Source organism: Chelon labrosus, assembly GCF_963514085.1.
Source record: "Chelon labrosus genome assembly, chromosome: 4".
NCBI classification, from domain to species: domain Eukaryota; kingdom Metazoa; phylum Chordata; class Actinopteri; order Mugiliformes; family Mugilidae; genus Chelon; species Chelon labrosus.
Genome location: NC_140340.1, coordinates 29,514,187 through 29,529,384, shown reverse-complemented (window position 1 = coordinate 29,529,384; position 15,198 = coordinate 29,514,187). Strand labels below are relative to the sequence as shown.

Genomic DNA, 15,198 nt, shown 5'->3' with positions numbered 1-15,198 from the left:
CTCTCCCCCTTTTCATCTCTTTGTCAGACTTTCTCTTATTACATATGCATATTCAGAAATTTACAGAGGCCTGATTAATTCCTATTCGCTACTGCAGAAAAAGCCGGGGATGTCTTTCCTGGTTCCTTGATCCTCCTCTCTCTCCCACATTAATTACACCAGGATAACTCACTCATCAACCCCACAGAGAGAAAGAGCTCAAGTAAGAGATGAGGAAACTGTGTAGACAGTGAAAACACATGGGCAGATTGGTAGAGAAAATGGGCATGGAATAAAAGAAAAAAAAATATGTAAAATAGAAAAAATGGACTGAAGAGGAATGGAGAGCAGGCGGAAGAAAAGGGGGTAATACTGGAAAGGGAGCAGAAGAGGTGGGAAAGTGGGAGTGGGAAAGGAGTGGGAAGAGAAGAGGAGGAGAAAGGCAGTGATTAAGGCCTCCTAATTAGTGGGATTCTCAGCCTCAAAGTGCCAAATGCAAGGGAATATGCCAGAAAAAAAGCTGGCAAAGATCCAGCAATGGTGCATGCATATACTGTACAAAAGACTAAGTTTCACATGAGATATGGTCCATATCTCACGGTCTGCTTATAAATCATTTAAAGTGCCCCGGATTTAATCAAACACCCAATCGAAGTAAAGTGCTGAGATTTAATGCTTGGAGAAAATGCCAGATTTGTTATCTCATACAGCAATTGATACTAAATGGATGGAGGGAGAGTGCAGTTTTACTTAAAAATGGCTGGAAAAGTACAAGAAGAATACACTTGGGTGATCGCGGCTCTTTAACTAAGGTCAAACGTAAGAATGAAATTAATCTCAGGTCCCCCGCCTTTGTGAGTAATTGAGTAAAGTCCACACCATATTCCCCATTTGCACCATTATTGTGTATCTCCCCTCGCTAGGGAGATCTCTTAGCAGAAGTGGAATGTAATAATTATAAGTATGTTGTCATCAGCTTAGAAAGAGCCCTTCATATCTACATAGGTAGCAGGTACTCTTTCAAAGAGTCTGCGATGTTGGGCTGCTATGTTGCTACAGTAGTTTCTACAAACCAAACACTGGCTCTGGAGAGGGCCTTTTGTGTTACTTTTTGAATGGAAGAAGCTGTCACCCAACATACTCTCCTACATACTAGGAAAGGGTAGAGTAAGTTAGGGATATTCAGCTGGTTGCAACCTGCAAACTGAACACTGGATTTCACAAATCCCACACACTGGTCCTTTAAAGTTTTCTTATCAGATAAAATATAACTAAAGTATTTTATGAATTTGGTGTACTTCTGTCTTATCCATAGACTGTATATAAATATGGACAATGCGTCCCCACTTCCTTGCATTGCTCAAACTGACCCTATTTTCCCGGGGATACGAGCAACACCATCTTACGAGTTTGGAGCAAGAGTCTGCACAGTGCGGTCCGAGAGTGGAGCCACACGGAGCCACGTTATCAATGACCCGCCCACACTCACTCGTGTTTTCATTTAATTAATACCTCCACTAGTTACAAAGAAGTGTTGGATTATTGGATTATTGGACTTATTTATTTATTTATTTTTTCAACTCTGCTTCATGGAGCGCTTGGCAAGGCAACTTGAAGTGATCATGATGTCACATCCTGTTTCCACAGCATCAAATGACTAAACTAAAACGAAACTTCTCCGGAAAAATAGGCGCTTCAGTATGCATCAGTATTGTATTAACTACCTAAAATTACTGAAATCACCCTTGAAAAAAAAACAACAATTTGATTATTTGACATGTACTTTAGTGTTTTAATTTGGCCCAAGTCCCATCTACTAACATGGAGGGGGTGGAGCTTATGACCAATCCTGCAGCCTGACACCAGGGGGAGCTCTACTTGCTTTGGCTTTAGCTTTTAAATAGCTGTTCTGATATCCATCTTTATACCGTCTCTTGTTTTATCACAAAGAAAGAAGACAAATTCTTGATTTGTGGGATTAGTTGAGTTTTTTTTTCCTTCTGATTATCTTAACCAGATTCATTATCAGTGCTCAGCATGTCCTGTTTTATTGGAAAACTAAAATCTACAGTTTTGTTGGCCTCAAGAAAGCCATTTGCTGTCCATAATGTGGAAGGTAGGTACTGTTCTGTAGGTGGAGGTGTGATCAATACAGCAGAAACATCAAATACAGCACCTTGTGGGCAATTAGGACACAACACAACTGAAATAAAAACACACACTTCTGTGTTGTTGCACAATGTTGATTTCCTCTTTGAGCTCCTTTTTTAAGGTTATGCTGTTCTCTGTGTCAACTCTCTTGCTGTATATCTAGATTAAATACCAGAGAGGGAGAAACAGAGCAAGGAAGGACACTAATACTGAATCTCTGAGCCTCTCAGACTTTCTAAGAGACCCCGAGGTGTTGATGAGGCTGTGAGCACATGTTAGTAAAGAGGCGGGTGATGGCAGAGATGAGCTCCATAATGTGATTTCCCCGCTGAGTGGAAGAGACAATACCGTGCTGCAGAGTTCATTAGATACTGCTGGGCTGCCAGAGCTAGCTAATGAGAATCTGGCGTGAAGTCCCTAACCTGCACCTTCGACATTTGCACACACAGACCCACAACAACTCACACAGATACACATATGGTAAACTCTTCAGGCCAAAGCTACTGTAGAGTCCTGCGGTGTCTGATATTGAAATGTGAACATGTCCCTAAAATCTATTCACACTGCGAATGCAAGCATGGTGTAAAATACGGTGAGTGATAACAAGACATTACTATAATCCTCTATTATCTTTGGGGTTTATTGTGTTGTGGTGCTCTCTCCCAAACCCGACCAAGATTTCATTATCGTCTCCCCTGGAGCACACACAGGAACCACCGCTGGGGATTTGTGCCATCTGAGAGTCTTGTAGTTCCATGGCCGACATGTGTTTTTATTCTCTTTATAGCATGTTCAGTAGACAATAACATAGTGCGGGTATAATGAGCTTGGTGGCGTGTTGCGTTCTCACAGAGTGAGGTAAATGACGGTAGTGTGAATTAGTGTGAGACCAAGCTTTTTCTTCCAGTTTTGGCCTTGAGTGAAAGCAGTGGGGTGTGTTTAAAAAAAATAAATAAATAAAAAATCCCCAAGACACAGCGAAACACACACAGTATCGAGCAACTCCCCAGGAATGATCAAGAGTGTAGTTACTTTAGCTGTTCGGGGAGAAAGAAATGCATTTTTCTTTCTTTTGCGATAAGTGTTGTGTGGCTTCACGGGAAAATGAATCCCATGGTTTGTTAGAGCTTTGAGTCGGAGCTGGGACTGTATGAGGTCTGGATTCCTGTACACACACAAAAAAATGAAAAACTCAAAAATATACACACGGAAGCAGACAGACTCACACTGAACACGAACAGCATGGGGTATGTCACAAGGCATATTAGAGAGGAAACAAATGGATAAGGGCAGTGTCTGTTAATCCACTGTACATGAACAACACCAGCGTTCTCTCTCTTGTTCTGTCTCTAAAGGAGCACGCAATGATCACACAACTTTGCACAAATTTTGTGCATTGTGGTGTGGTTTTTCTTTCTTAATAGCCCTGTACAAATTTATGTATTGCATGTATTACATTATTTAGCTAAGCATTCAAATAATAAATTTATATGTCCAAAGTTCTTCTTGTGTGTCTCTATAGGCATTGGTAGGAATATTGAGAGTGTGTTTTTTGTGCTGGACTCAGTGTTGACACAGTTGTGGACTTTCCTGTTGTGATATGGATTTTTCTGATATATACATATATATTCTAATCTCCGAAGTTATGTTTACATTACATGTTTGGGAGCAAGCTCTTAATATTCCACATGTTATATACACCGATCAGGCATAACATTATGACCACATTCCTAATATTGTGTAGGTCTCCCTTGTGCCTCCAAAACAGTTGTGACTCATCAGAGAATGGACATGGGCCTTCTGAGGGTGTCCTGTGGTGTCTGACAGCAGAATGGCGTTAGTGGGGGCCTTTGGGTCCTATGGGTTGAAGGGAGGGGCCTCTGTGGATCATCCCACAGACATTTGATCAGTTTGGGATCTAGTGAATTTGGAGGCCAGGTCAACCCCTTGTGCTGTTTTTCATATTTTTTTGGTTGTTCCTAAACTGTTTTTGTGTGTGTGTGTCTGTGTCAGGCTGCATCCTGCTGGGGATGGCTGCTGAACATCAAGGAGTGTCATTGCTATGGGGTGGGGGTGCCTGGTCTGGTCTAGGTGGGTGCTACATGTCTAAGTAACATCCACACCAATGAATGCCAGGTCCAAAAGTTTCCCAGCAGAACATTGAATTGTCACAAGATGGTCAATGTTATTTACTTCTCCTGTCAGGTAATGTTATACCTGATCGGTGTATACTTCAATAATAACTGAAATAATTCGTTTGTAGCAAATGAGTGTAGCAATGACCTCTCAGGGTGGATCTTAGTTTCATTTACGAATTTCATTTTGTTTTGGATGAGGAGTCATTATTTCCTGTTTTTATTAGTATATAAATGGATGAACAAACAGTATTACACATGGTGATGGGCAAATTGAATAAGACATGTTGTTCAGCTACCAGTGTGTGAATTTGAAAATAGTTTTCTAAATTGTACTTTCACAACTGCTCTCACACAAATGTAATGAAGTCTTTGCAAAAGTGACTGAACCCAGGAAGCCTTCTCCTACCAACCCAAGTGTAAAATAAAGTTGTTGTTCCACCAAATCTAGAGCAAGGTACCTTAACATAGAGGCGAATGCAGAAATGGCAGTGAAGAAAACAAAGCACATAGTAAACCTTATGAACACTCTTCGCTGAGAATCAGCATCATGGTGATTTGCGCATAAAAACACTGGAGGAGTTGGAAAATCATCATCAAATGCGACCCAAGCCTGACCTTTGTGCTAGAGGGTCCTGTCACAAAATGTTATTTAAAAGTCTCTGGTGAGTCACCTGTTTGGCTTTGCTTCTCCAGGCTGAGGTGTTCAGCCGCTTGTTGCTTCCACAGTGTCACCTGAAGCTTCAGTGAAAGCAGTGGGCTATATATATATATTTATATTTTTTTTAGTCCCCCAGACACAGAGGAAAAAATAATATCAACACCCACCACTACTGAAAAATATGCTTCAGGATGGGATAGTTCATGGTGAAGAGGACAGAGGGAAGTTTGATTTTTGTTGAAAATGAATTAATGTGAAATGCTCATTATGTTAATTCGTTTCTGGGAACTTGATTGGATTAACACCATATCCTACAATTAAAGTAGGAAAAATACTTTTGTGGGAAGTGCGATGATGGATTCCATGACAGAAGGACCTTTCCATATGCATACGCCCATGCATTAAGCGTACCCACATAAGCATGAACAAACACACATATAACAGCGATCTCAGTACTTTCAGCTACATTTGAATGAAAGCCCACACGGCCATCTGTTATGAGTGGGTAAACACAAGTTCAGCAGATGAGGGTCATCTGACTGTATAAATAAATACAGTCATACTGTAACCCATAGGAATTCAACTAAATTATGATCTATTATATATCCACATAAGAGCTGGTCGGTAAATTATCTATGGGTATGCTGATGAACTGACAAAGTGCACTCCGGCATGAGAAATGTCACCCTTGGTTTCAGCGTTTTTCTACTTCCCCTCAGTGACTCTAGGCCTGGTTGCAACTGGCCATGGTGTGCATTTATAAATATGCACCAGTCTGTCTTTGTTGTTCTGTAATTATGTTGGAAATATGTTGGTGGGGGTGATTTAACGTTATAGTTTTTTCATGTTAGAGCTGGAGCTAAACCACTCTTCAACTTTTATAGAAGTCCCTATAGCGCACAAAAGAAAGAAGCGCTCTAGATGGTGTAGGAGGAAGAAGCAGGTTTTTTTTTTTAATATGTTCGTATGTTGGCAGGAGGGTCTGAAGATTTTGTTTACGATTAGCCCCAGATCTAAGATGATCCATTCAGTTAAGCTGCTGGAAATGCAACCAAGCGGACCAATCACAGTTGATGCATTCTGTGTCCCCACAACATGAAGGTACATTTTAGGAGAGATTCGAAAAAAGCTGAAGATTAAATCTTTTAAAGCTGGTAAATACACTTAGTGCCAGCGTCATTTATAGAAAGGCTTAGTCATTATTGTTACTATTAAACACATGGTTATATACTTGGATTTGCTCTAGTCAGTATTTGTAGCAACACAAAATAAACTACACAGCCTGTGCTCATGGTAATAAGTGCAGCAGTGTGGTGCTTTTGTGTTTTTAATACATTTTTAATAATAATGGAGCTTTGTAGAAGACTGAGTTATAATAATGTTGCACTTCACAGATGTGTGTTAACATCAGTTCCTTGTTGGTTTGGGCTTATTACTGGGATTTGTTAAGAATAGGTAAAATGCAGAGTATTGTCAGCCTTAACCTTTAAAATGAAGACCATTAGTTTGACAGTCATTAGCATATTGTCTGCCATATCTGACAGTCTCTGCAGGGGCTTGTTCAAGTAACTGGTAGACGTCTTCCACAACGAATGTCAAGTTTTAATTCCAACATCGTTTCAGATACTCCTGACTGTTTGCAAAGACTGAAATGCAAAGGTTCAGATTTCATCCTTAATATTGGCTTATTTGTGCCGCACCACAGAATTCAATTTATTTGTGTGTTTTCTATCATTAAATGATTCATTAGAATTGCTTTCGCTTTGAGTCACATGAATTAGTTTTGTCAGTTGGTCAAACAGACAGAATAGTCATATGACAAACAGACAGAACCGATGGAAATGCTGCACAGACTACAGAAACTAAACAAATGCCTCCCCAGTGTGCTGTTTAGTGCCTAAAATGTCAACATATTGATTATTATATTGTGAGGATTTTTCTTTGTTGGTGGAAATCTCCAATTAGGCAGTATTTCCCTGGCATTTTCAGACAGCTGAACAGCTTTAATGAACAGTTTGAACCAATGGTGCACGCTCACAGTGAAAAGAAAAACAGACAAAGAAGTGAAATGTCTTAACTAGAGTGCCAAGGCTACACCAATATACATACACAAACACACAGGGAGCACAGCGAGACCTTAATTGGACAAAAGTCCTTTCTACTTTGTCTGTGTGTGTGGGTGTGTGTGGGTGTGTGTGTGTGCACTCACCTCTCTCCACTGTTTGGTTTCAACACCTTGAGTATACAGCACGCACACTAAAAAAGTACAAAATAGAAAGAAGAAAAGATGATATATTATGATATTATGAAAGAAAGAGAAAATGAGAACCAGAAAGAGAGGACCGCAGAGATAGTATCCAAAAAATACAGGCAGACTCCAAATGGGAAATCAATGTGAGGGTTTTAACTCCAGTACAGTGAACAAGCAGCCACAGTAAAACAAAGATTTCCCAAATCGCAGGACAACATATTCACGGGAAAATAGAAGACAGAAAAATACACCAATGAGAAGAGAAACAGACAAGACAAGAGCCGGACAGCTGCAGGAATTTAATAGAAGCAGAACAGAGATGATAGGAGAACACTAACAGACACTCACATCAGCTGCATAACATACTCACATGGATCTGACTTTGAGAATGTGTCTTTATCCAGCAGATTTCTGGAAAATGAGGGAAGAGAACAGAAACAGTTAATCGTTTTCCAGGTTGTTGTTATTTTTTTTTTAAGCTTTAAGCTTTAAGCTTTTATTACTTAACATTCATTGTTGCATCACATTACACCCCTTCTTCTTACAGAGATTATCCACCAAAAGCTACTCATAACACCTTGCAAATAAAAAAACAGTAGCTGGCGGAAATGCAACCTCAAATTACATGTGATCCAACATTCAACAGAAGAAGAAAAACGATGGTCTTCCACACCCTTCTTCTGTTCTGCTGTCAGATTCTGATCCCTTGTTTAACCCATGTTTTCAGAAAAAGTAAGGTGAATACTTTTGCACTAGCCATTACCTGTTTCTAGTGTTTCCAGTCATTCTTGTTAGACCTCTGCACAAGATGAAGGAGTGCATGGCTGTGGTGACAGTTTCACCAGAAGTACCAGAAGAAAACACTGCGTTTTCTGATCTGATACTTGTATCAGCAGGACAGCATCATTTATGTGTGTGTCCACCATAATTGTGGAGAAATCAGTGTTTGTGTGTGAATGTAATTGTTGAGGTCTCTTGGTTAGGTTTAGGGAAACATCAGCTCAGTCTATGGGGAGTCTGTCAAATAGTCACAGAAGTTATTTTTGTTTTTGAAATCAGTTGGCTGTATCTTTTGTATCTGCCCCACATATTTGGAGTTGAACATAAATCTTCATCTTTTTCTTAAACTTAACCAAGTGTCAGTGTTGCCTTAACCATAATGTGTAGAGTGTAAAAACAAAACAAAAAAGAGGAGTGAGGAATAACCTGCCATAACCTGGTGTTTCTACCTGCCAGTGACTTGCTTTATACAAGTTTAGATCATTGTCTTCGGTACATGGTAAATGTGTCTCTGTGTACATGAATCAGCTGATTTCGTGCCAATTTCCCAGACTGTCTGACAGTTGAGACAGTTGCATGATTTGGGTTTAAATTACTACTTCATTAAAGTCAGTGGAGCTTTGTTGTCATGGTTACATAATAGATCGTGAAAGATTGTGTTCATGCATTAAAAAGAACAGCGCCGACTGGCCTTCTGGTGTTAAAATCACAGCTTTTCAGTCCATTTCGTAGAGAAAATTAGTGTTACATTTTTAAATATGCTGTTTTTAGTTACTACAGTGAGGAAACATGGTTTTAAATAAATATATGAGAAAGGCTTCTCCTTCTCTCTTAATTTCCCGCTGGTATTACAAGTCACTGGCAGTGTTTTTAGCATTTTCTGACCACATGTGAGCATGTGAGCAGATCAAGTTGACACTTGTAGGTATGTTTACATGCTGTTTAAAGTGCTTGCAGCTGAGCATCTAATTATCTTTCTAGCCTGTCTCCTTGGGAGGGCAGTCTCATATTACTTAACAAGAGGTTATGGGAACCCACATGCTAGAGTGATTAAGTGTGATTTGGTGGATTCAAAACTCACAGAACAGCAAGGATAGTCAGGTAGATGTTATCAGTCTGTACAAATTCACAGTACTGGATGGAGGTCTAATCAGACATAGTAAGTGACACTTACTGCACACATAGGGCAAACACAAACTAGTTTGCTTCTGTAAGTACACAAGCACTGTAAAAAGAATCCAGTAAAGACGGCTATAATAGAATACTGTGACTACCCGTCAGTGCTGATGCACCTGCTGAAGAAAGACAAGTGGCAGGAGATAATATCAACTACTGTGTGTCTAGTAGATAAAAGGGCACTTAAACATGTAACCACTTCCATTAAGTGCAGGGGTGCATACACATGGCATGTGAAGTTTGAAACAAGCACAGATGAACACAGTCATTTCTACATTCAGAGGCTACAAAATCAGCCAGCAGGAATATCAGCACGGAAGATTGCCGGGTTTGGCATCTGGTATAATGGCAGCCTGATTGCCATCACGTTTGTTTACTCTTTTCATTTGCTCACGTCTGTCTCTACTCTCACCACCGCACATTCCTCTTGGCAGTGGCATCCAGTGTTCACACTTGTACATTTTTCACAAGACTTCATATTTGTAAAGTGCAGATAGTTTCTATGTTCTTCTATAAGATTTTTTAGTCATTCTGTTGTTGATTTGACTGTTCATTTAAATTAAAGTGTGGATTTGGGGTTTGAATTGGTGCCATTTTTTTACCCGGGCAAATGGTATTTATCAGGAACTACAGGACAGTAGCTATAATTTCTGTTAACCTTAACCTATCACAGATCACGTTTTAATCAATCCTCTGAACTTGAGGTAAATTAGTCTCTGCTGCACTGATTTACTGCAAAGGTTGCAGACACAAAATTATAGGCTTGCATATGCAAGGAGGAAACTCAGAAAGGTCACTGTCAAGCGCCTCTTTCACGCCGCGTGCCTCTCCGCCTATCTGCGACGCTCCACCCTCCAGTCTCTGTCACTTCATCAGTGAAGTATGGCCCCCTGAGTTATTACTCTCTAGATGCTGCTGAGTGCTTCATACATGACAAGAATGAATGAAGAAGACATGGCTCGATCACATTACTCATAACGGTATATCGCTTAGAAGAGTATCATATGCATATACAGTATTTTGTGGAGAGATTTATTCACTTTTTACTCATTTGTTTTACATTGATTTAAATTCACCTGAATATAAGTTGTTTTTTTAAAATGTTTAACTTACAATACGCTATTTGGAATACTACAAATAGGTTATAGGATAGATTTGTGTGTTAATCAGCATTAATGTTGGCTAGTGTCCTGGTCAACTGATTGGTCGATTTGCTTTGTTCCAGCTAAATTCTCATTAGTCTGACAATCACCTGTCTTACTCTCCTAAAGAGAAATGAGCAACGGTTGTCCTGGATTAATCCATGGTCTTCAGCAACAGGAGGGACAGACTACCACTGAAAACTGTGACATGTCTTTGAACTCACCTAACCCAACCCAAGACCTGCTAGGTCTTACTTATTTAGCATTTAAAGAGTATTTACTTGTTGTCAGCTCCAAACTAATGGACACCATGTCAAAAAGTTGTTGGTGTGGCTGCATTTTCTTAAAAACTGCCAAGTGTAAAATAACTTTATCTTTTGTTGTTGTGATCTTAACTTTAGAAACCATTAGTTTCAAAGCTTACAAGGCTATACACTGTTTTTGTTTTATGTGCCTCTGTCTGTGCATTATAGTAATGCTCTTAAAGACTTGTCAGGGCTAAGAGATACAGTATACAATAGCCCTTAATGTGATCCAACAGAGAGCTTTATCATCCTTTACTTTTCCAGATTGGGCAAAGAGCAAACGTGGATGGAGGTCATTCTGAGATCTTCACATTTAATTGTTTTTTTTGTTTGTTTGTTTTCCTAGCTTAACTTGCATCCACTAGTCAGCACATTAATGACTTTGAAAGTACAGTCAAAATGTATGTAAAGCTCAGAAAACGTTCCTTTTAGTCTTGCAGCTGTGGACGTTAAGCCAGAGCTGGCGTCAACTGGTTGACCGTGACACTGACAGTAAACACAGCTCTTTTTCTATATTTTTTACTAGCTTGCTGTGTTTCAAGCATTGTTCTTCACCGTTTCCACTCTGTCTCCCTTCAGCTTTTCCCGTCGGATTTTAATGCACTTTTTATGTCTCATGCCTTTGTCCCTTCAACTTAATCTCCTCCCATGTGTCTATGTCACACCTCCATCACTTATTCACTTACTTTTCATAATGCCCACCCGAGGCTATTGTGTGCCCAACACTATCACCCTTCTTGCTTTCTTTTGCTCGCTCGCTCACCGCAAGGTCATGAGAGCCCTCACTTGAGATGTCAAAGCCCGTTGGCCCCTCTGATTTGTATTTCTGTTTCTTTCTTTCTTCGTTTTCTTCTGCAGTTTCTGTAGCCACAGACCTTCAGCTATGTATTTCCTCTTTATTAGCTTTCAAGAGCAAGCTGACAGCTACTGATAGGAAAGACACACATGAAGTTCTGAAATCATATTTTTCTTTGTTGTAAAGTTAAGTTAAGTTGGTTTAAAGTTAAAAAGACAGCCATGATTCTCAGTAATCTTCTAAGAGCCTGTGTGACTCAGGCATTGCAGCCAGGTCCACATCCAAGGTCCCAGGCAAAAGTGACTGTTACAGTTCGCAGTTTATGACAGTTTAAGAGAATGGAAAAAAAGAAATTAATTTAGTCCTGTTAAAGCAAGAGGATTAAATTAGCAAATCAGTGCTCACACTGTATTGACTTTAAAAGTCTTCTCATCCTAATCAGAAGAAACTCCAGCAAGCATGAGGATATTTTAAAAAAAGCATCTTGCTATATTCAGGTTATTATACCAGTATGCAGAAATGTCTCAGGAATCTATTGTTTCTAATAAATGAATGCTTTGTTCATTTTAATTTATTCGTCCCTTATCCAAATACATATTTAGCTACATTTGGACTCTTTCCACCAGCCCACCCAGCTCTCAAAGGTACATTAGCACACAATGTGTGCAGCAATCCCTATTTATTCATCCTCTGTTATTGTTGTTTGACTGCGAGTACTCATGGTATGTCATTAATAAAACAAAAAAATATTATATTGTTTATTCAGGAAAATTAACCAGTATTATATATCTGTGAGTTGCAGTCCCTTGTGCAGCAATAACAGCGTTTAAACATTTCCGGTAACTGCTGACCATCTTGGAGGAGTTTTAGCCCATTCCTCAGTACAGAAGTGCTTCAGTTCTGAGATATTAGAGGGTTTCTTCATATGAAACGTTTGATTCAGGTCCTTCTACAACATTTCCTTTGGATTGAGGTCAGGATTTTGAGTTACGAACATTAATTTTCTTCTTCTTTAATCATTCTTTTGTCGATCGTATTCTATTCTTGAGGTGGTTTTCTTGCTGCATGACCCAGTTTCTCTTAACATTCAGCTCATGGACAGATGTCCAGATGTTTTCTTCTAGAATTCGCTGGTATAATTCAGAAATCATTGGTTCATCAATTACTATATAATATAGAAATGTAATTTAAGTCCAAATTCATATCAGAAGCATTCTTTCTTTGTACTGTTCCATTGTAACAGTAATTAATGCTGAGTGTCAGTGTATCAGGGAGAGGTTGCATAATGTAGCAGATTATCAACTTTCTCTAAAAATGAGTGCACATGAAAGATTCATTTTCTCTTTTCCTTCATTAAGAGATAGATGTGGAGGCAGCAAAGGAGCTTGCTATTGTTCTAACTTCATGTATGAATTATACTTGGATTTTAATAAGGACAGTGTGGGAGAAACCTATCATTTATTAAGTTTCTTATATTTAAATGACTGAGCTCACAGTGTGTCAGATTGTGTTTGTATCTCTATAGCATGTCATCTCACATTAGAAGAAATCCCGTTTTTGTTTAAAGTTTTATACAGAGCATCACTGCAGCCTGCCTATATAGAATCGCCTCATACAGTACAGGAAACACTAGCTTAAATGTGGAAGCCATTTTTACTGGGAAACCTCACACACCTATTTGTGTCTGTGCTGGAGAAGATATTTAAAGATCTGTTTTTGGATTATCTTTTTGTTTAGAATCCAAATTTCTGCTGTTTTAGACTTCGGGTCCCTTTCAGTATTCTCTGCGGACACTTTCAGACATTTGCATTGTTTTGATAAATAATTAGTGTTAACTAGTGTGCATGTGTGTGCTTGTGGGTGCTTGTGGGTGCCTTTGTGTGTGTGTAGACATCATCAGCCAGTTGTATGCCTTCTCTTCCTCCCTCTCTCCCAATTTAGCTCATGTTTTTGCCCGCTCACTGGTCCAAAATGAGTCAGCCCATATGTCTTCCACTATGCCTCCTCTCCATCTTTGTCATTTCCACCTCCTGTTTATCTGTCGGCTGAGTGTTATCCCTCTAATGGTCTCTCCATTATCTCTTATGTTAAACGCATCCTCAAACTGCTTTCATCTCTGTGCCACCGCACTTTATTTTCCAGCATTCACTCAGTCAACACATATTTTTAGCTGCCGGTTCTAATCACTCTATCCCAGTTGATAATTACAGCAGGCACATGTTCAAATCTCAAAAACATTTACTTTTTTTGTAAAATGGTGTGAATGTGTGAAAAAACAGTTATGGATCAATAAAGTAAATGTTTTGATGAAACAGCCTCTTTACACTGACTCTGTAAAACATTTTCTGGGTTTTCATAGCGGCCCACGTTATTTAGCAGCCAAGATAATTTAGATGTAATCTTGAGTTTCAGTCACTCTGGCTATGCTATGAGCATCAGTAAATTTCTTCATGCGTTTTATCTTTTTTACTAGCAGAGTGTACAGGGCGTACAAATGGTCCTCAAATACCCAATACAATACATACTGCATTATGTGTAATCTAATAAACTCGATGGAAATTTGATCTACCACTCTATAAACCTTGTTGCCTGATGTTTAACAATGCTTACTGTGTGTGAAATACATGGGCTATCTCCTGCTTGAGGCAGAAAGGATGCTGTTTACAAGTTCAAAAGAGTCCTCTGAGAGTTTCACTGTAATATTTTCAGATACACAATTGGTGAGGAAGATGGGGGTTTTCAGCACTTTAGCATTCAATAACCTAGAGCATGGCAGATTGGTATATTTTATTAGTATGGCAAACTACAGAAAAATCTGTCTTTTTAATTACAGTCTTTGAAATTACAGTTTTTTACAACCGCTATGACCCGTTGTTCAATACTTTTAACGCTTTTTCAAAACTCTTCACACAGTTACCACAACATCAGCCTGTGTGGGCTATACAATTAACACAATTCTTATTCTTTTGACACAAAATACACACATTTTACACGTTTAAAATTAGTTTTAACTCCTTTTACACACAAGCTCAATCAAGACCAAAACAGTAGATGTTAACTGGTGAATTTTCAATTGCTTTCACACGGTTTGTCAAAACAGAAAACCTCATGTTCAAAACTAATGGATTGAAGATTACATTGATCACAGCTGATTCCCGTCTCACCCAGCTCAGGTGCTGGGCTTTTTTCCAATCACATCACCAATCACATCACCTATATTTACTGTATAGGCGGATCTTGTGAGGGAAAAGAACAAAAGATAAGACAAGGGACAAGGTGGAGGACTTGCAAAAAACAAGTGAGAAAAATGCCTAGAGGTAGAGGTAGAGGGAGAGTTAGAATGCGTGGTGGGGTTCAAAGAAGGGCAGATTAGCTTTTTTTTCTTCCTCTTTTACAGTGATTTCTTCTGCTCCTTTTTCTTTTTGTCTATTTGACAATACAATAATGAATGACAGCTAAATGCTGATTTTTTTTCCTCTTTACTCTACTGTAAGTCATTTTCATTTGCAATACAGTAAAGTGTTTACCGCAAATCCTGTCATTTACTGTCTTCTTCTTTCATAAACATTCTGCAAAGCTGCTCGGACATGGGTCGTTCACTTTTTGTACTGAGTGTTGTACAAAAAAAGGAACAAAATTCATGCCCAACAAATGAAAAATTAAGAACATCATCACAAACATTAATTTACATGTATGATCAATACAATAATCTGTTGATTGTAAAATAAAAAGGAAAAAAGTAGATTTGACCCATGCAAAGTGATTCAGTTTGTGTTATTCCATCAGTTGTCAGTGTTTTTTATGACACTGTGCTGTGACTGA

The 15,198-nt window shown here is 39.0% G+C and overlaps 1 protein-coding gene across 2 annotated transcripts in view; it reads right to left on the bottom strand.

Annotated features, from left to right (window-relative positions):
* The window catches only part of cpne5b (copine Vb), a gene marked incomplete at its 3' end in the record, with an annotated part of 121,878 nt that overhangs the window by 84,502 nt on the left and 22,178 nt on the right, over positions 1-15,198 (bottom strand). For both annotated transcript variants that reach the window (XM_084543597.1, XM_084543596.1), the window contains exons 2-3: positions 7,548-7,588; positions 7,136-7,182 (exon numbers count right to left, since the gene is read on the bottom strand). In XM_084543597.1, the coding sequence (XP_084399723.1) occupies positions 7,136-7,182; positions 7,548-7,588 (88 nt within the window). The remainder of the gene's footprint in view (positions 1-7,135; positions 7,183-7,547; positions 7,589-15,198) is intronic.